At 35.4% G+C, this 24,694-nt stretch overlaps 1 protein-coding gene across 1 annotated transcript; it reads left to right on the forward strand.

Annotated features, from left to right (window-relative positions):
* On the forward strand, window positions 1–24,694 carry TRIP11 (thyroid hormone receptor interactor 11; the record flags this gene model as incomplete). The annotated part of the gene is made up of 20 exons (XM_083864521.1): window positions 1–139; window positions 2,549–2,625; window positions 3,568–3,678; window positions 4,783–5,058; window positions 5,863–5,931; window positions 6,626–6,791; window positions 7,156–7,518; window positions 8,261–8,301; window positions 9,291–9,494; window positions 10,519–13,548; window positions 13,758–13,898; window positions 14,118–14,311; window positions 15,196–15,359; window positions 15,682–15,785; window positions 16,024–16,123; window positions 18,271–18,352; window positions 19,147–19,261; window positions 19,931–20,053; window positions 21,333–21,480; window positions 22,834–24,694. The coding sequence occupies 20 exons, from the start codon at window positions 1–3 to the stop codon at window positions 23,040–23,042; spliced, it is 5,856 nt and encodes a 1,951-aa protein (XP_083720647.1). The 3' UTR covers window positions 23,043–24,694.

Consider the following 24,694-nt stretch of genomic DNA (forward strand, 5'->3'; position numbering starts at 1 on the left):
ATGGCGTCCTGGCTGGGCGGGCTGGGCTCGGGGCTGGGCCAGTCCCTGGGGCAGGTGGGCGACAGCCTGTCCTCGCTCACCGGGCAGATCTCCAGCTTCACCAAGGACATCCTTCTGGAAGGAGCGGAGGAAGTGGGCGGTAAGGGGGGCTCGGGACGGGCCTGGTTCCGCGAGGGAGCTTTTCCTCCTCTTCCTCTTCTTGCTCCGGCCGCCGGTGCCTCCGGCGGGGCCTGCGCTCCCGCACCGGCCGCGGGAGAGCGGGTCGCGGCTTGGTGCCTCCGCCAATGCTGCTGGCTTTGCTGCCCTTGTTTTTGTTTTTATTCCGCTCCTGTGATCTCAGGATATGGAGAATACACAGATATATTCCCGGGCTCTAATAGTAGATGTGAACCTGTTTTGGGCTTCTTATTCAGAGTTTTCTGAATTCCGTGAAATGTTATGTTGCTCCGGAATGACAGCACTCAGTCAACACTCTTTCCTTTCTGTTTGCTTAGTTTATCTAAACGCTCAGTTAATTAGCTGCTTTTACACCGGTTCCATAAAACTGCAGAGTTGTAGTACAGAGGTTTTTTTGCCACTGGTGTGATCTAAGTCTGACGTGTCACACAGGCGAAGGTCCAATGTCTGTCATTGTTTTGTTTATATTTCAGTTGTGCCCAGAGAAACCTGTCGAATTCTACAATTCCCCTACAGCCAAGTAGGAGAACATGGCCCTTGCTTTTTAAGGATTAGAGGCTAGAACGATTTATCTTTAAAAAAGAAAGAACAAAAATCCCAGAGTCATCAGAGTAAGATATTCTATAAACCAATAGTAAATCTATTTTAGAATATAATATTTTCTTCATACTTTTAATAATGACTTTTGGTTACAAATTTTTAAAAAACTTTAGTAAAGCAGTTGTACAATGTGGTAATAAGTATCAATAGATTATATCCCTAGTATTGTTTACCATCTTGTAACTATAAATTATTTTATAAGTTAGCTTTCTCGTCACAGTGTTAAGAATAGAAACCATAAATAACAGCTAACACTTCTGAATAGTCATCTTAAATGTGAGAAGAAGCAATTCTACTTCGTTTACAATCTCTCATGTATGGAGCATTGTGAAAGAATATTGTAGAAAAGTTGTATAAACCTTGTTGACAAGCTCATGTAATGGGTCTCATATGGATGGCCTTTTTTTGGTGCACAGGTAAAATTCTCAGAAGAGAGAAATTCTAACAACTGTGAATTTTTTTTTTTCACTTTTCTGAAAGACTTACTTATAAATGTTTTAAATTTCAAAATTTGTAATAGTTTAATTTGAAAAGTTATTTTATCATCCAGAGCTGTGCAGTCATCTGGGGTGTTTGTTTTGGTTTTTTGAAAGATATTGTGAACTCACACAGTTGTTCATGAGTTCGCACAGGAGAGATGTACTGATGTTCAGTAGTTACTTCCAGGTGTACTTCACTGCTGGATACTGCTGTGAACAACTTCAGTTTCCTAGAAGTTTCTGGGTAGTACATTTGTATGTGTAACTAGACTCCAGAGTGTAAAATATCTACTGACATCCAAGTACTCTTCTGTAAAGACCTTTAAATACTGTGTGGCCTAAACAGCACTTTTCAAATACTTCCTTACAGTTTGAGTTATTTTAATTTCATAATTGGTGAAAGTTTCCTAGGTTTTAATATTATTCCTTACATTCAGTGTTTTGACTCTCATCAGTTGTTTCTGGATAATGGACTTGCACGTCTTCCATTTTGCAGTTCTCATGTGTAGATTGTTGCCTCTGCAGTGCTTGAGCTGTCTCAGTTTTAAACCACACGTGAGGAATTAGGAAATATAGCATTTAGGTGGAAACTGTACTTATTTCAAATTTTGAAGTATTGTCAAGGTTGCTTTATAGGATTGGTTTCTCATTGCTAAAAGGAAATTTGGTGTTTCTGTCCATTAAAGGTGGGGCATAGGAGAAGTAAACTTAGTCAGTTTGAGGACTATTGATCATTTAAATGTGTCTGGAGTTACATGCTTTTTCTGTGGGATAAACTGGGATGGTAGATGTGTCACCATTTTAGAGACAGTGAGTCTTATGGGGTTGATGTTTTGTTAGATGGGTTTTGTTGGATGTGGGTGGTTTGGTTTTTATTCTGAAAATTCAGTCACTGTTATGTGTATTTAATGGAATTAATACTTGTTTTGAAACTTTCCATGGCATTACAAAGAAACACCCATCTCTCAGGTCAGGAGCAAGAATGAAATGAGAAACAGATTCAGGGACACAAAATAGTCAAGTAAAGCATTTTTATCTCCCTTACTTTAAAGCTTAAATCCATACTAATCTGTTAGGGGTTTGATTTGATTTAAAGCCTAAATATGACTAAACTAAATTAGATGCAGAAAGACTGTCTGAAAAAGAATTTTTACAGTGTTCTGATAAAAACAGCTTTTGATATTTACCTAGGAATGAACATTAAAGCAGTCCGAAGTAAGATATGTAGTAAAAACTGGTTTTAACAGATTGAAAGGATTGTAATTAAAATTAATATTTTCACTTTCTTTCAGATGCAGCGACAGAACTCCATGTATCCAATTCTAGACTCAGAGAAATAGAAAGTATAAATGCAGCACAAAAGTTTGAAGTAAGACATTTTAGATCATCATTGTGATTAAAAGCAATGCATAGGTTTTGTTTTGTACAAAGTTGAAATATTGCACTGAAGTTGTTTGTCCCTGGATAAATCCAGAAACAAGGGTGTCAGTGGTGTTAGAATGTGACTTTGATTTTGTGCCAAACTGCCATCACAGTTAGGGACACACGTTTATTGGTGTATGCATGTGCTGCAAGTTTTCATCTTTTGCTAACTGTGACTGTTCCTGCCCTGTCAGGTGGACTTGGACTGCAGCAGTAGGCTTGGCTCTGAAAAGAGTGGGTGTTTTCCCTGTTCTGTTCTCTCTCTGTTGTCCTGCTGTGTGGTCATTCTGACACAGGCTGCTCGTGCTCCTCCAAAACCACTTACAAATCTCATGTACCCTCATGGAAAGTGACTTTCTGCGCTCTTACAAAGGACTTGTTGGTCTTTTGACTTTATTTATGTCTCTAAATAAACAACTGTCATGTATGCCTTCAGGCCTCAAGAGCATTGTGAAGTTAAGATACTATTTTGGGGACATAACTGTTCCTGCTTGTCCTCTTTGTAGTTTCTTGCCATCTGCTCTTGGCTGAGATCAGAGAGAAAACACTGGATATTAGCTCCAATTTGTCCTTTGTGGCTATTCTTAAGTTCTGTCTGTGGATCTTGCTAAGATGTAATTCAGGCCTGAATTTCTTAATTCTTGGCTTTTATCGCTGGTCATCACAAATCTTTTTCTGAAAGTGAGCTGGAGTCCATGCCATATAAAAATGGAAAGCTTGGACATGACCATGATTTTGGGCCCATATATTGCTGTTATTGAGTGTTTTGAATGAAATAACTTGAGAAATCTGTACAATTTAACTTCTTTGCTGTCCAGTAGCTTTGTGCTTTTCTGATTCTTTAAGGACTGTTCTGAGTTTACCAACATTGATTTCTCATTTTTGCTAGAATGATAGACTGAAAAAAGTCTGTAGTGACTTAGAAGAAAAGCATGAAGCAGCAGAGCTGCAAATAAAGCAGTTGTCTGTTGAGTACCGGAATCAGCTTCAACAGAAAGAGGTAGGACACAGAGTAAAAATTCTTCATAAGTATGTCCAATAAACTTACCTGTTGTGCTGTTTAATGCCTTTGTTGTAGTGTCTGTTCTCTTCCAGTGGAGATACTGCTCATAGCTATGGTTTCTTGGTTTTTTAATGTAGAAGAAGACATATTTCATTGAATCATGTAATGTAAGCCAAGCTGCCAGGAGGTAGTTGAGACAAGAGAAAACGCTCTGGGAATGTCATGCAGCTGTCAGAATATGAGACTGTTATTTCTGGGATCACTGTGAGAACAGACACTCTGCTGCTTTGTATTTCTGATTCAGTTACTTTTAAAGAAGACAACAGGAACAAATTCCCATTCAAACCAATTATTTTATCTTTAGATATCATTGTTTATATCTTAACATACACAATTAATGACAACAGAGCTGGCTTTCAAAATATGTGAAATATCCCTTTGTGATGGAAGCATCAGCTTTATATCCTGTTGCATAACATGAGATTTCATAGACCTAAATGAAGAAAGTTGCCAGCATGCTGAGAGTTACACAAAAGGGAGTTTTATTTCTGATTTATTCACGAATTCATGCGGGAACTAGAGGAAGCAGAACTATGAGATGTATAAAATTCTGTTTGTTAAATACAGTAACAGAGTTGTTACAAGAAAATTACATGCATTACATGTGTTAATTTCACTTTATTATAAGTAAGTAAATTTTTATTACATTGAATTGTTAAGCATAAAAGAAATCAAATGTAATAAAAATAACTGGAAAAGTATCATATATTGCTTAACTTTCCTATCTGAATACCCTTTTTATATATTTAATTTTTTTGTATAACCGGTTAGCCTGGATATTGCTGTACTGCTTGTGTACCTTGGCTGCTAAAAAAACCCCTGTGTCTTTGTGTGAGCTATTTTATAACACTTGAGATAAGGTGGTTTTTTTCTCCATTATGAGAATGTTTAGAGTTTTTTTCTTTTTTTTAAGTGAAAATGATAAGTTATTTGTGCTGGGGATGTTGTTTGGTTCATATTTAGTAAGGCCACAAAGGGTAAAGTAGAGTGTATTTTGATATTCTTCTTATTCAAACAATGCATTTTATTTTGTATATTCAGGTAGAAATCAGCCATCTAAAAGCCAGACAGAATGCACTACAGGAGCAACTGCAGAAAGTACAGACAGCTGCTCAGACTGCTCAGTTGGGAGCTGGTGTTTTGTCAGCAGCCACAGCATCAACCTCCTATGTTCCAGAGGTCAGACATTCCTCAGGTTTTGAAGGAGATGACATGGATTTTGGAGACATAATCTGGTCACAGCAAGAAATAAACAGATTGTCCAATGAAGTTTCCAGGCTTGAATCAGAGGTTGACCACTGGAAGCAGATTGCAGTGGTGAGTGATTTCTCTTCTACCCTGCTCTTCCCTCTCCCCTCCAAATTATTGTTTTCATTGCATTTGATGGATCTTTTGAAAAATTTCTAGAAGCATCATATTTCAATGGAAAATCTGAAACCTTTGGTGCTGTCACATGACTAAGGACACATTCAGTGACTAACTTCCAAGTGGTTGTGATGCTTTTTTGCATGATTTGTCAAGTTAGGTAAAAGATTTTATGAACATTCACCAAAAATGCTACTTCAGGGTTTTGTTTTTGTTCAGCCGTTCAGAAAAATACTTCCCTTCATCCTGGCTTCAATACTGATTTTTATTGATAGCACAGTACTGTTCAAAGTAATAGTTGGATACTTGCATGCTTTTTGTACTTTCTCTTCTCCCAGTCCCTGGCATGTCAGTTATAATTCATGATCTGTTGAGACAAAAAGAATACACTCTTTCAAGCTGCTGCTGATGTGTGTTACTATTTTTCAAGGTATAGCCTGATTTCGGAGATATGCTTTTCCCATGTGAAAATACTCCAATCTAAGCAAACCTGTTGTCTTACTATGAGCAAAAACAACTCCACTCCAAACTTTTGCCCATTATGTGTGGTAATGTACTAACAAAAATCCAAGAAAAATTAAAATGTTTCCATTAAAACATATTTCTAAAAAAATTAAAATGGCTGTGGATTTTTATTTTCCTTTATGTTAGCTTTGTTGTTTTCTAGTTTTGAATATCAATAGAGGAACCACTTAGATAAAAAATACATGTATTTATCACAATTTTCAAATGGATATGTGGTTTGGGTTTTTTCAGTCTTCCAAAGTACAAGGCACAAATGATGCTGAACAAAGTGAAATATGCAAACTACAAAATGTTGTTAAGGTAAGATGACAAACCAGTCTTCTCGTGCTTTACTCTTCATGGTTTTGCATATGGTCTAATGAGTTTTCAATATTTTAACTAGCACTATTATAACGTTATTAAAAATGCACAGGTGCATGTAGTAGCATAGCAACCCCTCAGTCAGCAGTACAGTATTTAAAAACAGTTACTCTGAGAAAGGGTGTTTGTATGAATTGGTAATTACAGTATGTTAGCTTGAAACAGTGACATTAGTAGTACTTACGAGGGCAAATCACTTTGTGAAGCTGTTGATGAGTTATGAGACCGTATTTTAGATACACGGAATAATTTCTCCCTTCTCAGAAATATCTTGCCTTTTTCTTGTTGAAGGTGCAAAATAGAGATTTTACATATCATCCTAGAAAGATACTAAAAATGCATTCTAGTGTATCCACTTTGTGTGCAAGACTTGTAATTGCTTTACATTGATTTAATACTTGCTGTTATGTAAAGCATACTATTTCTGTAAACATATTTTTAAAAGGAATTTCTTTCCACACATTTAAAAAATCTCAACAAAAATTAAGAACATTGACTTCTGTGAGGAATCCTGCAATAAATCCTCTGATTAGACTGGGGAAAACTTCTTTTCTTTCTTTTGTATTATATTATTTCTTTCATAAGAAGACACCCTGCTGTATTTTGCCATTTTGTTTCTCTAATGATGTTTTAGGAGCTCAAGCAGAATTTAAGTCAAGAAATAGATGAACATCAGCATGAGCTATCAGTGTTGCAGGATGCCCACAGACAGAAGTTAGTAGAGATAAGTCGCCGACACCGGGAAGAGCTGCAGGAATATGAAGAGCGAATTGAAGAACTTGAGAATCGATTACAGCAAGGTCTCTGTTACCATGTGCTTTCTGTTTTATTTCATGTAGAGTGAATTTTGGATAAAATGTTGAATATGCATGTAGCAGTACAATAGATAGCAAATATGTGATGTTTAGAATTTGAATTTCAATTTCAGTTCAGCTTCATGTTTAAGACACATGTCCTGTATCTTTTATTCACTCCGGTTGGCTCGAACAGTGGAATGATAGCATTTCATCTGTGGCATGTATCAGTCTGGAGGGTCATTTTCTATACATACCAATTGTTGTGCTCTGAATTATGCACTTTCTGGGTTGGTTTTTTAACTTACACTGCGTATAGGTAAAGGGATAAGGGATAATATAATTGCAAATAATCTCTTTTGTCTTTCAGATGGTGTGAGCACTGATGCCATGGATGACTCTAAAATTACTGAACAGAAAAAAGAAGCTCAGAGTTTAGATGGAGGACGGGTGGAAGAGTCACAGGTTGTAAAGGACCTAGAGGATGAAATAAGAAAATTAAATCACAAACTGTCTTCTGCCCAAGCAGAAAACAAAAATCTTATGAAAGAGCAAGAATTTGCAAAGCTGGAAAAAATCCAAATAGCACAAGATTATGAAAAGCTTAAATCTGACTTTAATGAGCTTCAAAGATCTGTGGTAGAGCAAGATGCTGTCCTGAAAGAACAGAAGCAGCTCCAATCAAAGACATCACTACCAGAAGATGTTGTTGGCCTACAGCAAGCATTGTTAGGTACTAAGACTATGATTTTTTATTATTATTTTTTATTTTTAGTATATTTCGCAGGTTTTTACTTTTAAAACTCAACATTTATTTTATGAATTTAAAACAAAATATATGTGCCTTTAAAGTACTACTGTTTTAGAAAAGCATTGTACATTGAGGTAAGGTGAAGCAGAAAAAAGAATGTTAGGATGAGTGTGGCTGTCTTAGGGGTTTCTGATTAGGGAACTACCTAACTGCCAACTGTTTGGTGGGTTGTTTTGTTGGTTTTTTTTGTTTGTTTTGTTTTTGTTTGGGTTTTTGTTTGTTTGTTTGTTTGTTTTGTTTTTTTTTTCTTTAAAAGAAAGTAAGTCCCAATAGAAGTTGTTTGCTTAAATTCAAAAACTATACACAGATTTTTGTGTGTGTGTATAAAGGTACTCAGTTGCTAGTATATTCTTAAGGAAACACTAACTTACCTGTTTAAGAAACATCTGTAGGTTTGAAAATATTTTAATATTTCATAACTAATAAACTCTAATACCAATGTCCTCCTAATGTGAGATCAGCTGTGATAGTAATACTCTGCTTTGAGGTGGTGACTGATGGTATGTTTGAATCTTTTATGGCACTGATGCTTGTCATCACAAAATGCTGTGAAACTTTTCTTCTGAGCAGCAAAGTTCTATTTGGGCAAGGTGGGAAAATGATTTTGTTTTATTGTTGTTTGAAAAGTAGTAATTTGTCTATTTTATTTCATTTTCCTTTATAGAAGCAGAAAATGAAATAGCAAGACTTTCCAGTTTAAATCAGGTAAAGCAATTTCTAAATTAAGCCAACAAAAAAGTTCATAACAATAGTAACTGATGGAAAACATGTTTTGTAGCTTGTTGTTTTGTTGTTTGGGGTTTTTTTGAGCATTTGTATTTCTACATAAATAACATTGTAATGCAAAAGGAAATAATTATAGTTTAATTCTGTAATTATAGGTGGAATTTATAGAAATAATACATTTTTACTTGTGAAACTCCACAGTGCATTCTGTTAGGAAAATCATTCAAATTCCACCTATCTCATTGTTACCTAGAAAGCTATAACATGTATTTTTTAAGTACTAGTATTACATTCTGTAAAATATGTCATTTTTCACTTTTGGTTTAGTGTGTTTCAGTTTTGGTACTTAGCAGTTGTGAAATATTTCTCATCTTTCTAGTACTTGTAATAATACTGCATTCCATCTTACTGATGAAGTGAAGCAGTGGAACATAACAGACCTTTAGTTTTTGGCGTTGTTGTCTTGTATAAACTCTTGAGAGTTCGTACACTCTCAGAATTGAGAGATTTGGTTTATTTTACCAGTATTTATTTGGTTTATTTTACCAGTATTCATTATTTATTTGTCCAGTAGTACTTTTCAACCGAGTTTTTCTGTGTTTTACATGCATTCAAGAGTTCCCATAGCATTTTTCGTAACGATGTTATCTAGATTCCCTTGAATAAAACTTCCTGTCTCATCATGTGGCCTGCCATGTTTAGGGTGGCTCTTGCAGTTAAAATAGTTTATCCCAGCTGTCAAACCATACCTCAGAGGTGGATATAACTTCTTACCATACCATGGCTTTTTGTACAGATAAACTGCACTCCTAAACCAAGTGATGAAGAAATAAATGTGTATGTATGAATGGTAGAGAGAAATAATTCACAGCAAAGAATTTTTAACCGGGGTGGTATTGGTGAAGGTTTAGCGATTCTAACATAATTTCAGTGAGATAAAGTCTGATATTTACATTTTTTTTTTTTAGGGACTTGAGAAGGAACTGACAAGTGCACAACATAAACATGAGAATATTCTTTCTTCGAATACAGAGGATCAGAATTCAGAAATAAATCAGTTAAGACAAGATTTGGAAAGGAAAAAACATGAATTAGATGAAAGTGTTGCTGAAAGAGAGACATTAATAGCAGAGTTGGAAGAACTAGACAAGCAGAATCAAGAAGCTACTCAGGTAGTAAATACTACAACTAATTGTTGAACTGCTGAATAAATGTTTAGAATTCTGTGTGTGTGTGTTTGTCTTTTAGGTTGATCTTTGAACGTAGATAGCAGGGAAATATAAGTTTTGAGGCCTAAAAACAAATACTTGGGACCATTATTTCTCTATATCTACCATCTCAATGTGGAATTCAGAAGTGCAAGTAAAACCCACTTGTTACAGACAAAGGAGTAATACAGCGTGTTAGCTATCCACAAGTGATATTACTTTACAAGGTCCAGTTAAATAGTCCCTGATTTTTCATTGCAACATTTCTGATGAAATTTATCCTGGTACTATTCTGATCTGTCTTATGACAGTATGCATTGCAATGATTTTTGAAACTTTTTCTTTTATAATTTTTAATTATGTTGAATGTTTAAGTTACTTTATTGCAAGTGCTTTATGAGTATTCATGGAGTAAAAAAGTCACCAATTTTATATAATTAGAATTAAATTATAGGGTTTTTGTCACAGTTCCAGTATATTTGACCTGTAAATTTGAGTTGCAAGCCACATGTTTTCAATTATTGATTTACCAGTGAATCACCTATGAAATGAATCCAAATAAGTATGTTGAAACAAAAAGTTGAAAACAGACTATACAGATAATTTAAATGCAATGCTCCCCTTTTTTTAAGCAGTGCATGTTTGCTGAATTCCAAATGTCTTGACAAATTCTGACAGTTCTTTTTCTTAAGTAGTTTTTTTTTTTATTTCTTCATTTACGTAGTTAAGGTTCTTTTACAGGTGGTGTTTCGTTGTTGTTTTTTGGTTTTTTTTTTTTCGTAGTGAAATGTAATCTGTCCTTACTTGATATTCAGTTTTAATTAATTTAGTATTGACTAGTTGATCCTACTTGTCAACTTACGTTGGCAACTAAGAAACACTTTTTTCCTCTCATTTTTGTTTATTGTTTAGAGGATAAAAGTGAATGAAATGCATAGTTCAATTGGTTTTACTACCCTAATGAATTCTGTTTTGTGTTCATTTCCAGCATATGATTACACTGAAAGAGCAGCTGTCGAAGCAGCACACAGAAACCGATAATATCATCAAACAGCTGAAACTTGACATAGATTGTGAAAGAAAAAAAGTATCAGAATTAGAAACTGAGAAGATAAAAACTACTAAAGAGTTAGATAGTCAGAAAGAAAAACTAAGCCACTGTTCATATGCACTTAATGATTTGCATATAACTAAGCAGCAGCTAGAAGATAATATTAAAGATCTTCAGGAACAATTAAAGAAAGCCCAGGACTGTAATTCGCATAGTAAAAAAGAAATTGGAGAGTTGCAAGAGAGACTAAAAGAAAGAGAGGAGGAACTTAATGTATCCTTGAGCAAGTTAACAGAAAAAAGTAATGAGGAATCTAAGTACACTTGTCAAGATGTGATTCTGAAAGAAAGAGAAATGGAAATTGCAAAATTACAGAAGGATGTTTCAGAAAATAAACAAATAAATGAAGATCTACAGAAATCTCTGTCTAATCTCAGAACAGAAAATGGAAAGCTGACAGCAGCCATTGAAGAGCTAAAGCAGGAGTTAAGTGATGCCATTTCTGAGAAAAAGAAGGTTTATTTGGAAAAAGACACTGTTGTGGAGGCTTTGAAAATGGAAAAAAGACAGTTGGAGAGTGAATTAAACGAGACAGAGAAGAGGCTTTTGGAACAAGCACGTAATTACAAGCAAACTATTGAGGAGTTATCAAACGCACGTAGTATGGATACCACTGCACTGCAGCTGGAGCACCAGCGCCTGGTTAAGCTTCATCAAGAGAAAGACTTCCAGATTGCTGAGCTTAAAAGGACCATTGAGCAGATGGAAAGTGACCATCAAGAAACAAAAGAGATGTTGACTACTAGCTTAGGAGGACAAAAGCAGTTGACAGATCTCATAAAAGAGAAAGAGGTATTCATTGAAAAATACAAAAATCAAGCCTTACAGGTTAAGCAGGAACTTGAGGAATATACGAAAGTTTCAAAAAAGCAGGATGTATTAAAACAGAACTTGGAGGAAAAAGACAGAAGTCTTGCAGTCATGAAGGAAGAAAATAATCACTTGAAAGAAGAAATTGAACGCCTTAAGGATCAGCAAAGTAGATCTACACCTGTGGTTGAACCTAAAACTTTAGATATTATTATTGAACTTGAAAGTGAGGTAACACAGTTAAAAGTGATAAAGAATAATCTTGAAGAAGAAATAAAAGTTCACAAAAAAACAATAGAAGATCAGAATCAAGCAACAATGAAACTTCAGCAGTCACTGCAGGAGCAGCAAAAGGAAATAGACGAGTCCAAATTTCAGTGTGAGCAAATGAATGTCACACATGAAAGACTCTTTTTAGAGAAAGATGAGGAAATCAAAAATTTGCAGAAAACAATTGAACAAATTAAAACTCAGTTGCACAAAGAGAGACAGATTATTCAGACTGATCCTTCTGATCTTTTTCAGGAAACCAAAGTTCAGACTCTTAATGGAGAAAATGGAAATGAAAAACATGACTTATCTAAAGTTGAGATTGAAAGACTGGTGAAAGGTATCAAAGAAAGAGAGATGGAGATTAAGCTGTTAAATGAAAAGAATGTTTCTCTAAGTCAGCAAATTGATCAGTTGTCTAAGGATGAAGTTGGTAAACTTACTCGGATTATTCAAGAGAAGGATTTAGAAATACAAGCTCTTAATGCTAGAGTTTCCTCAGCTTCCTACAGGCAGGATGTTCTTTACCTTCAGCAGCAGCTGCAAGCTTATGTTCTGGAAAGAGAACAAGTCCTTGCAGTTCTGAGTGAAAAGACAAGAGAAAACAGTCAGTTAAAAACAGAGTATCGTAATATCATGGACATGGTTGCTGCTAAAGAAGCAGCTTTGGTGAGGTTGCAAGAGGAAAACCGAAGGTTATCCAACAGATCTGAAAACAGCAGTCAAGACATGTCTAGAGAAACTATCCAGAATTTATCCCGTATCATTCGAGAAAAAGATATTGAAATAGATGCCCTGAGTCAAAAATGCCAAACCTTATTGACTGTCCTGCAGACATCCACTACAGGTGCTGATAATGGGGCAGGGGGTGTGAACAGTAACCAGTTTGAGGAACTTCTGCAAGAACGTGATAAACTAAAACAGCAAGTAAAGAAAATGGAAGAGTGGAAACAACAAGTAATAACCACGGTCCAGAACATGCAGCATGAGTCAGCTCACCTCCAAGAAGAGTTACACAAACTGCAAGCACAAATGTCAGTTGAAAGTGATAGTACTTCAAGGCTGCAGGTAGATTATAATGGCTTGATTCAGAGTTATGAACAAAATGAGAAAAAGCTGAAAAGTTTTAGTCAGGAATTAGCACAAGTTCAACACAGCATAGGACAGCTTTATAACACTAAGGATCTTCTCCTGAGTAAGCTGGATTTGGTAACACCATCTGTGGCAACAGCTTCCACCATTTCACAGCTTTCAGGTGTTCAAAACAGTCCTCCTGAAGCACTCAGTGAGGAGTGTAAGCTCCTTCAAAATGAGTTGGAACAACTGAAAAAAAAGTTACAAGAAAAAGATTCAACTATTAGGACTCTTCAGGAAAACAATCAGCGATTATCTGATTCTGTTGCTACAGCATCAGAGTTGGAAAGAAAGAGTCAAGAAGGGACTGAATCAGAGATGAGGCAGATCAAAGAAAAACATGATGCGTTACAGAAGTCACTTAGAGAAAAAGATATATTAATTAAATCTAAAAGTGATCAGTTACTTTCCGTAAGTGAAAATCTTAGTAACAAAGAAAATGAAAATGAGCTTTTAAAGCAAGCTGTAACTAATCTAAAAGAAAGAAATTTAATTTTAGAAATGGATATTCGTAAACTGAAAGAAGAAAATGAAAATACAGTTGCAAGGTGTAAGGAAAAAGAAACAGAATTCCGTGCACTTCAGGAGACTAATATGCAATTTTCAATGATGCTGAAAGAGAAAGAGTTTGAGTCTCATTCAATGAAGGAAAAAGCTCTTGCTTTTGAGAAGCTGTTGAAAGACAAAGAACAGGTATGCATGTTCATACTTATAACTGTCTCTTCATACTAGACAAGTTCAAAGTAATACTCTTCCTGGATGTTTTTCTGTGTTGCAAAGCCATAGATGTCCTGCCTTTTTCCTTGTTAGATCTGTAGTATCTTTACACTCTTCCTGGAAAAGACTATGCCTCTGGTAAAATCGTTGGCCATGTTTGAAATATCTGTTTATGTCTTTAACAGGGCAAGACAGGAGAATTGAATCAGCTATTAAATGAAGTTAAATCAATGCAGGAAAAGGCTGTTACTTTTCAGCAAGAGAGAGACCAGGTCATGGTTGCACTCAAACAGAAGCAAATGGAGAGCAGTGCCCTGCAGAGTGAGGTACCACCAAGTAATTTCTAGTTGCATAAAATAAATGAAAAAAAGAATAAGAAATTGCATCTGTAATATTTTTTGGATTATTTTAGCAGCAATCACTTGTTAAGAGCACTTAAAATTAATACACTTGCAGTGTGCTTCAGTGGGAATGTGTTCCATTTGCTTAATTTTATTGTTAATAAGAAGTGATAGTCCAAGAAACTTAAGGTATGTGCTATACAGGTGCAGCATTTGCATGAGAAGGAGCAGCGCCTAAATCAGGAACTGGAGAGGTTGCGGAATCACCTTTTAGAAATGGAAGACTCTTACACCAGAGAAGCTTTAGCTGCAGAAGACAGAGAGGTCAAGCTAAGAAAAAAGGTTTTAATGTTGGAAGAAAAACTTGCATCCTCATCCACTGCAGTGGAGAATGCCAGGTAGTCTTTTAAATATATGGTTAAGTAAACTGGTGCTGATGTCTCTATTATAATGAACTGCCATCCTGTGACATACTAAGCACTTGAGAAAACAAAAAGATGCAAACTTATGTCACTCAGAATGAAGAGAGTGATTTGCAGTACTGTCAAGAATTCAATGTATTTCTCCTTTTAGTAGCAACTGTCCTCAGCAGTGCTTAGAACTAGAAAAACAATCCTTAACCCATCAGTTTAGTTGTGTGTTAGAGTGACTTACTTTCAAGTCAAGGCTTCACTCAGTTTGAAAGAGTCTTATTTTATACACATCAATGCACAGATGTGACTGTCACGCCTTTTGAATTGCTTTCAAGACACATACACATTCTTACTTTGGGCCTGATACCATGGGAAGTATACACTGCTGAGACCTTCTTTCTTCTTGGTGTAAACATTTGAACAAGATGCATTGAATTTCTCATGGGAAGCAGAATCTGGGAGGCTGGAATTTTTTTGCACAATGGGAAATTAAATGGAGCATTGTTTACAATTGTTACTAACAGTTGTTAGTAAGTAGCAAGATATACTGGGTTTAACAGTAAAAAACTGCTAGAAAGACCTACTGATTCATGATAATTGAAGCAGACAACTCAGAAGATACAGATTCTTTTTTTCTTTTTTTTTTTTGTAAAGATGCTGTTATAATAATGAACAAAAAATAAGTTAATTGGGATTTTTTCTTTGTAAAAATTTTGCTGCCAGACTTCTTTAAAATTTATGTTTTGTTTCGAGAAAATTCCATAATTTTTGTAAATTGAGCTGAAAAAATTTGCTAAGCTGTTTTTTGGGATTTAATTTTCTGTGTGATAACTTCTGTTACTTAAGTAATGTGTCTTGTTTTCCTTAAGTCATCAGGCTAGTCTGCAAGTTGAATCTTTGCAAGAGCAGTTAAACTTCGTTTCCAAGCAGAGAGATGAAACCATGCTGCAGCTGACCATCTCCCAGGACCAAGTGAAGCAATATGCACTGTCTCTGGCCAACCTGCAGATGGTACTAGAGCAGTTCCAACAGGGTAAGGTTTGTCAAGAAATAGCAAAGATTGCAACAAGTATTTTGCAACTGGAATAGTTACCATATTTTGATAACTTTGGAAGTATCAGTTACCTTGTTTCCTTTTGGATAGCCTGAACTTCAGAATCTGTTGTCTATTAAAAAAGTTTAAGAGCCACTTCTGTGAAAACTGTTGATCAATATCGCATTTATGAAATTTGACTTCCACCTCTACCTCATGAAGACCAGATATGATAATGCTGAGGCTTTGCAATTGCTTATCCCTAGAAGAGTTACATGTAAATTGAGATAATTTTGTTTTGTCTCTTACTTTAATCCTTTAGAAGAAAAAGCTATGTATTCAGCAGAGCTGGAGAGACACCAAAAGCAGAGTGCAGAATGGAAGAAGAAAGCAGAAAACCTAGAAGAAAAAGTTGCATCACTGCAGGTGGGCTGAATAATGAAATTGAGCCTTGTGAATCTGAACTGTAATTCCTCACTGAGCAAGCAAATTGTCATTCTTCTGCTGACCCTCTATTTTTTGAGGGTGTTTACCATCTAGTTATTTGAAAGGAAAGAGTGATTGCAATCTCTTCAGCTGTTATGTCTAATGTGTGTGATATTAGGGCAATTGTGATAGTGATCTCCCTGCTTCTCTTTTTGTCCCTTTCCTACCCTCTACTTAGGTGAGTTTAGAAGAGGCAAATGCTGCCCTGGATGCAGCATCCAGGCTTACTGAGCAGCTTGACATCAAAGAGGAGCAGATTGAAGAGCTTAAGAAAGAAGGTAATTACATTTTTTCATTTCTGCTTAAAATAATTCAAGCAGCTAAGGAGACAATGTAGTATTCCTAGAAACTCACCGAAATTCATATCCTATGAGAGATTAATTCTGTGCCACTTTCTGAGGGCCTCTTTATTTATAAAGCAAATATGAAAAAGTATGTTTACCTTCAGTTAGGCATCTTTCTCAAAAGAAAGCCCTGTAGAAGTTTTTTGGGTTTGGAGATTTTTTTCCCTGTAAACACCAAGACACCAGATTTAGCTCTATAAGTGTCTGAAAAGTTGATGAAATACCAAATGTTGTCAGATTTTCCAAAGTAGCTACCCTATTTGACATAGATACAGGAGTACAGTGAGGTCAAGATAAAGGTGTGCAGTTGGTAAGAGATGCAGAGGCAGCAGCTCTTGCAGAGATGTGACTGCCATCTCTGCTGGATGCAGTGGTAACTCCTCTTTGAACATATGCAACTAATTATTGGTATTCTTTTTAAAATTATAATCAGTCTTACTCTTGTATTAAGTGATGTTTTCTTGAAGCATTCTTGCTGATGACAGATAGGTGGTGTGAGATCTCATTTGAAAGTCTTAAAAACTCCAGCAGGGACTCTGCAAAAAAGTTATTACTTTTTTGCTACATAATTGAACATGTCCTTACTTAAATTTAGTTCTCTCTAAGTGCAATTTGGCATCCAGGTGGGCATCATAGAAGTGCTCCCTGAGTTCTCATATGAATTTTACAAGCTAAATTAAATTTCAAACTGCTGCATAATGTACAACTACTGATCTGGTTTTGGATTGACTGATTTGTATATCTATGTCTTACTACAGACATTCACAGCAAAAGTTCACACCCTGGATTGAAATTAACTTTGGCATAGGCAAATACTGCACTCTTAAATGGGAAGTTCTTCATTAGTGTTTAATTTGATGCTAAACCCTTGCATAAGAAAGCAGGAGAGGTTTAAACTTGGAAAGAAAACTGAGTATTAAGCAGTGTTGTATTGGCAAGCAATTTACTTGATAAAAAAATTGAAATGGAATCGTTGCATAAAGAAAACAGCACTTAAATGTTGTTGTAAAGTAAATCATGATTTTTATAGGAAAAAATATCACTTTGTATTCTCTATTTATACAAGAAAACATTAAATGTCTTATTGCAAATTGGCCAAATACATTCCCAGACACAGTTTTGTTAGCCAAATCTTTTGAAGGATTTCTTTATAGATTTTTTTGGCAGGAGAAGTGATTTTAATGGAAAAGTATAAGACGTACCAGATGCAGTTTTCTGCCATAAATGGTTAACAAATTATTGGAGACTGTAAATGTCTGGTTTACAGCAGTCCATGCTGAATTTTGGCTCAGGATCTTTTTGTTACTTAGTCTTTCATACACCCAAAGTATGTGTTTAAGTCCTTTTCAGCTGCAGGATTCTATTTTAGAGGGAAATGTTCCATTAAAAAAATACATTAATGATAAAGTTGCATAGTCACTGTGGATGGACTATAGCTTTGTAGTGGTCCTGAAGAGTTGATTCCTCTTTGATATAATTTTTTTTTCATTTAAATTATTAATACTTTGTTTTAAAATCCATCATAAAGAAATAAATGAAGTAAATAGGAATTGAAAAAGCAACTCACAATTGTCTTGTAAACTTGAGAACTCCTTGGTTCTTCAAAGGCTGTAGCAACCTGATATAGTAGGGTACACAGAATACCCAGGCTTGGGTAATATTGGAGGTTAAGGGCAGAGATCAAAAAGACCTGATGCCAACATGGAGTTTGGTGATTATGAAAAAGATTGCCACCACAGAACTACAGACCTTGCTGTGAAGAGGTTTTTTTCCAGTTCTGTATTATTTAGATAGACAAGAGGAGTTCATCAGACCTTCTTCAATGGATTTACATAATGTGTGTTCCTGTACTTCAGCTTTGAGTATCATTCTTGCGATTTCAGCTTGTGGTTTTGAATAGCAATGACTTACTAAGTTGATACCTTTTTATGAAAAAATCACATCAATTTTATGGTTTGGTGTTTTTTTTTAATTTAAAAGCACCAGCAATATTTATGAAAGCATGTATTCTCAATAAATTTTGCAGCCGTGTTTCAAAAATTTTGATTTTTGTTTCTTTTGCTGTGACATTACATTTATAGGTGAGATCAGAAGAGAAATGTTAGAAGATGTACAAAATAAATTAATGAACCTTATGAACAGCACAGAAGGAAAAGTTGACAAGTAAGTCTTTAATGAAAGATTTGGTCTAAGTTTTTGTGTTTATTTCTCTCAATGTACAGATGTGGCACTCACAGTTGCAAGAGTAGTGCAGCAGTGTACTTGTGTATGTTGTCTTGTAATTACACTTTTATTATTTTGACATTTTTCAATGGCTTGGTGGTTATAAATAGTCATTTTGATTGGTAAAACAAATAGATATGTGACTGTCTCACTGATGTGTTTCTAAAGTAGAAGTGCACTTCTGTAGCATGAGCTCTGCAAATGGAGATAAGAGTTCTTAATGAATGTATTTTATAAAGTTCAAGGTGTGAACAGCAAGCCTTTTCATGTGTTTGCATCACCTGGATGTCATGTAAATCTCTTCCTTGGTCCTTTTTTTCCTTCTCTACCCAACAGAACTGGAACAGGGGTAGGCAGATGGGCTCCCCTGTCTCCTTCATTACATCTTGGTTTGGGACTCCACAGAGCTTTCTTTTTAAATGCTCTCCTGAATCAAGATCTTAGAACAAATGTTTTCCCTGTATGTAGTATGTATATCCAAATTTGCTCATGATACCAGTCAGTTTCACCTTACTGCATAAAATATTGGTAATACTGTTCAAATCCACACTGTGTAAGAAATGTTATAACTTACAGAAAGAGGAAATTGGTGAGATACCTTTTAGTCATTTGTATTTGATGTGTTTATTTGTATTACTGTAAATTAGGCAAGAGTGAGGAATAAATGCATCAATATTATGGTAGCAGCTGTTACACAATAGCAGCTTGTATAAGTACCTTCTTTTGTTCTGCAGACTGTTGATGAGAAATCTCTTTATTGGACATTTTCATACTCCAAAAAATAAACGTCTCGAAGTGTTAAGGTTAATGGGAAGTATCTTGGGACTGAAGAAGGAGGAACTTGATCAGGTAATACTTAGCAGAAAACCAGCCACTTTTTTTTCTTTTCTTTTCTTTTTTTTTTTTTCTTTTTGTCCCCCTCTTTTTTCTTATGTTTTCTTCTTTTCTTTTTTCTTTTTTATTATTTTCTCTTTTTTCCTTTTTTTTTTTCAGTATCCTTACTTGAAAATAGAATGACTTACTGCTGAACCAGATGTGACTGTCCATGCACATTTTGTGGGAAAAGTGTGTTTTTTTCTTTTTTCATCTCACCTTTTTTTCTTCTATGTGGAACTTTATGGTTTTTTTATATGACGATATTAATCTTTCAGTAACGTTTTAATAGGGTAGATTTGATTTTGCTGAGGAATGCTAATGCGGAAAAGAAAGGATTTAACTTGGTGCTATTGTATAGGGTAGCTGTAATATATCAGTTACAGAAAACTAAGCCTGTTATATATGTGCCAGTAGTTATTGTGAAGAATGTGAAGCTTATGTTCTAAAATAAAGAGCCAGGTTTTTAGACTGCCAGTCTTTGGGAGGTAGAGAATATGAATTTGAGAATAATAAAAAATTTTATTTACCTCTAAGAGTGCCACATTGTTATGTGGCATTGCAGCTGGTATTTATTCACTTTCTTTTATGTGCTGCTTTGTTTTTGTTGTTTCCTAACTTTGTTTTCTTTAAATATTTCTCTAGTTATTATCTGAAGAGCAAAGAGGAGTAACAAGATGGGTGACTGGCTGGCTTGGTGGAGGAGCTGGGTCAAAGAGTGTTCCTACTACACCTTTGAGACCAACTCATCAGAACATTTTTAATAGTGTAAGAATTAATTATTCATTCTCTTGATTTGAGTGGAAAATGGGGAAGTTGCATATTAATGCTTTTGTTTGGTTCATCAGTATATTGAGCTTCATTTACTGATGCTGTTGTACCTTGCATTAATTGTTTTGTGCAACTGCTTTGGCGAAAGGTTTTTTCCTGCACTAAGGAAATATTTAGACATTGAAAATTATACAGTGATAAGTCTTGGGCTAATACAGAAGACAGTTTCTGTTCCACTGGTCCCTGACATCACTCTTGTTACAGTATGGACTTCATCTTCCAAACTATGAATGCTGGTAGTTAAATATATATGAGAGTATGGAATTCCACAATACTCAACAGTATAGAAAACCATGACATTGTATTTTGATGACTGTGTTCCTGTATGTCCTTTGAATTTAAATTGAAAAGCTTTTTCAGCTGCTGCAGCTAGTGCCTTTTGTCTACATCATATAAAACTGATATTTTAAGTTTTCAAGTTCTGTAAAGCAGCAAATCTCAGCATGATCCATGGGAGCAGTTTATCTGTGGAACTTTCCATTTTGCAAGCCTGTAAATAAGGTACTCAAGGACTTAGCACTGAAGGATTGGGGGTTTTGGATTGACTTTGTTTTTTTTGCTCAGTTGAGCTAGAAATGTTGAGAATGGATCCCTGTAAATCATTCTGAAGTGTAGGGATTGGTTTTCTCCCCCTAAAATAGTGCAGGCATGTAGGCCACTAAAGGACTGTGGTCTGATTAACTATAGAAGTAAAAGAGAAAAATTAATGCTTTTGTGTGAATAGTACAGGCTTTACTAAGCTGAATTTGATATTGTCATGCTACCAACACTGTCATCGTTCCATGCTTCCTTTATTTGAGATTCTTTATGAAATAAAGCATACATGGGCTTTAAGAGAAAAGATTGGGGTTTACATGTTTCTGGGGGAAAGATTGGTTGAGCAAGGCTAAGGAAATACTGTGATGTCAGTAATAGCATAGAATTCTTGAAATAAGAATTATTTCTTATTTCTTAAATCAATAATGGAACCATGGTGCATGTATGTGTGTTACCTTTAGAGTTTGTCTATTTTACATAAATGCCTCTTAGTGAGACAACAACAAAGAGTGTATTTTGGAAATAAATTCCATTGTCACTCACTGAGAACTGCTTAGTACTAAGTACAAAATTGATTGCAGGCTGTTGACAGCTTTTTGTTTTATGTATATATGTATTTTTGACATAGTGCTTTACACCAGAGCATCGATGAAATATAATAACTAGTATGTTCTTTTAGTCTTTCTCAGAACTGTTCGTGAAATTCCTTGAAACTGAATCTTGCCCAAGCCTTCCCCCACCCAAGCTCTCTGTTCATCACATGAAACCTTTAGGAGCAGCAGGAACTGGTAAAACTAGCAATACTCCACCCAACAGTCAAATGCAAGGTAACATTTGAATCTTTAAAAAGAACTTAAATAACTAAGGGTAGAATTTTCAAGAGGATTCTAATGATTCTGTGCTTCCTCACTTGTAAATTATGAACTTGATTTCTTCTCCCCAGCCATGTCCTACTTTGTCTTTTTTTTTTCTCAATCCTTCTCATATTTCTCCTTCCCACTGCATCTTATACCTCACTTTCTAAACCCTCAGTACAGAATATTAGAGGGACCAAATTCCCTTTGATATGGGAAGGATCTGACAGCATCTGTTAGAGCCAAACAGTTGTTGTGTAGACAACTTTGTGTGATGTAGCAGTGAACCCAGTCCTGATTTTCAGCCCCCCTGTTGATCAGCTTGTGTTTAAGGGAGTTAAGAATCCAAGTAATACAACTTTGCAGTGTCTCTCTGGTGTGTAGGAGCTGGTTGCTCAGAGAGGACCAAAAGAAAATCAGTTAAATGTATGGCCAAGTATGAAATTTCTGTAAGCTGTGCAGGAGTGTTGACTTTGATTTTTCTAAGACAGATGACAGTTTGGCTTATATTATGCATGTTAAATTAATGTACTTTTGCCTTAAGTAATTTAAGATTCAAATCTTTAATTTAACTGGTCCAATTTGTTCTTAATTTTTTTACATGTGTTTAAGACTTCACCTTAATATAGGCCTGCTGTTGTGCAGAAGCTTGTTTGGTTTGGAACTTAGCTGTAAACTCAAAAGAAAATAAAACAAAAAACCCCAAACACCAAACCTCTACATATTATATGTATGTAGAGAGATAGAGATGCTAAAAAAAATCTCTTTCAATTCACCTAAAGTAGTTGGATGTTACAATGTGCTGTTCATTTATGGGGGTTTTCTTGGGGCTGATCCTGAGGAAGCTGTGCCGTGTGCTGGGAAACCTTCCTGTGTTCTGCATTGTAGTGCATGTGCCAGGGCCCTTACACCTCTGCATGGTGCTGGAGTCAGCGTGACAGATACTTCATGTCTGTCATTGCAAAGGTGAAATGAACTGCAGAGGATGTTCATGTTGCCTGTCAGGTGTGCACGTATTTTTGGGTAGCTTGAGCTGTTACAGAATTTTGGTGGTAGACTTGGCATTGCTGGGTTAACAGTTGGACTTGATTTTAAGAGTCTTTTCCAACCTAAATGATTCTATGGTTCTATGAGAGTAGTCAGAGACAGTAAAGTCTTTGAGGGTGTTTACAGTCCATGGCAAGATTTTCAAGGACTTACATGTTGCAGAAGTAATAGCCAATCTTAGAACATCTCTCTGAACAAATTCTGAAAAGTTGGATAGATTTAGGAATGCTTTTTAACAAAGTGTTTTCATTGTTGGTTTGGGTTTTTTTTATGTTCCAGATTCTCCAGTTGCGGGAATGGGTAGAAGACCAGATGCAAATCCATTTTTAGCACCTCGATCTGCAGCAGTGCCTCTCATAACACCAGCTAGTAGTTCTGGACATCTGCTTATGAAACCTATTTCTGATGCATTGCCGACTTTTACACCACTGCCAGTGTCCCCTGATGCCAGTGCTGGTGCTGTATTAAAAGACCTCCTAAAACAATAGAAGATTCTGTATCAGTATGATGATGGTAGCACTTTAAGGAAAATGAGAACACTATGTTGTATATAGTTTACCACAATGGGGCCTTCTGTAAAAAGTCATGTATTTGATTGCAATTGTACCTTGCTTTTCTTGTACTTACAAACTTATCAGTGGTTTGGAAATTCTAATGGTGAAATGAATAATTGCCTTCTGTATAGCAGGCATTCATTTGGGGTGTGGGTTAAATATTTAACTGAGAAAAAAATCTATCTTATTGCTAGATTGTCACAAGACAAATTAAAGGATTTTTAAACCTTAGATATACTGGGTTGTTTTAGATATGCATAGACAGCATTAACTCTTTGGTGTTGAGATCTGTTTTTCCATTAAAATGATCTGCCATTTACCTTCAGAACTAAGAAAAAATACATAGAACACCCAATTAACAGTGTTTATTTAATGTGCTTTTGGACACGTATCTTATTTACAAGTTCGATTGCATTTGGGGGTAATTTGAGGCACATGGATCTCTTTGCACAGTGATTTCATATACCCCCCCTAGGCTAACAGCTGTTTTCAGCAGTCAAACCCATCAGCACCAAGGAGTTAACTATGGAAGCGAGGCTTCACATCCATGTGAAGAGTGGTAATTTAGCAAATTATATATTTGCATATATAAAGACACTATGCTCTAATGGTCCAAGGTGTATATTTGAGAGACTTTTTATCTTGCAAGATTTTGTAGATGCAAATATAGACTTAAAGCTTGAATACATGTATAGAATTAAAAGGGAGGAAGGTGCTTGCTTATCTCAAATGTGTAAATAGGTCTTTGTACAACCAAGGCCAAAGTCAATTATTCTGTAAATTTTGCTGTGATAACTTGTACACTTTGTCTAGCAGGTGAAGAATGAAGTTGCATACTAAAGAGTAAGAGTCATCCTCATAGTGAATCTGAGATAAATGTCTTCAGTTTAAAATGTGTAATTTCTAAGTCTTTTTATATGCCTCTCCTTGTTAAGTCAGTGTTAAGATAACTGTTGTGGAATATATATTCTATATTAGAACTGTCAACCTTCTTCATTTTCATTTAGGTCCTAGATGAAATTGTTGTAAAAGTTATAGTTAAATAAAATTAATTACTGAACTTGTACAGAATCAACCAAAAAAATGCAAGAAATCTTTGCATTTATTTATATAGAGGTCAAATTGTGAATTTCTTTTGTTGCCTTGAAACCTAGCGAAGTTTTTTTTAATTGCTGTACTTACCTTAAGAGCTGTTTGAAACCGTTTTCTCCAGTGTGGTAGTGTTTCATGGAAGACTTGGCAAATTCGTAACTGAATTGACCTACCATATTGGATTTTGATTTTAAATTTTTTACTCCATTATGAACAGTTTGATTTCTGAAAAGATAGCAGCCACATTTTTACCAAGGTAAATTCTGTGTTACGTAATAAATGGAATGAGAATCTCAAATTACCTCAGCTGAGAATATTGCAGTTAGGTACTTCAAATGTACATCTTCATTTAGACTGGAACAGCTACCTTTCTTTTCTCTATAGCAGTTATAAAGAAAAGTGAAATCAGATGGCTTCTGTGCAATCTCTCTTGGTCTTGTAGTCATGTCTGTTTAATGATACATAGTTGCTTTGCAATAAAATTGCCTTTTGGT

The sequence above is a fragment of the Zosterops lateralis genome (assembly GCF_965231275.1).
Source record: "Zosterops lateralis genome assembly, chromosome: 6".
NCBI lineage: Eukaryota > Metazoa > Chordata > Aves > Passeriformes > Zosteropidae > Zosterops > Zosterops lateralis.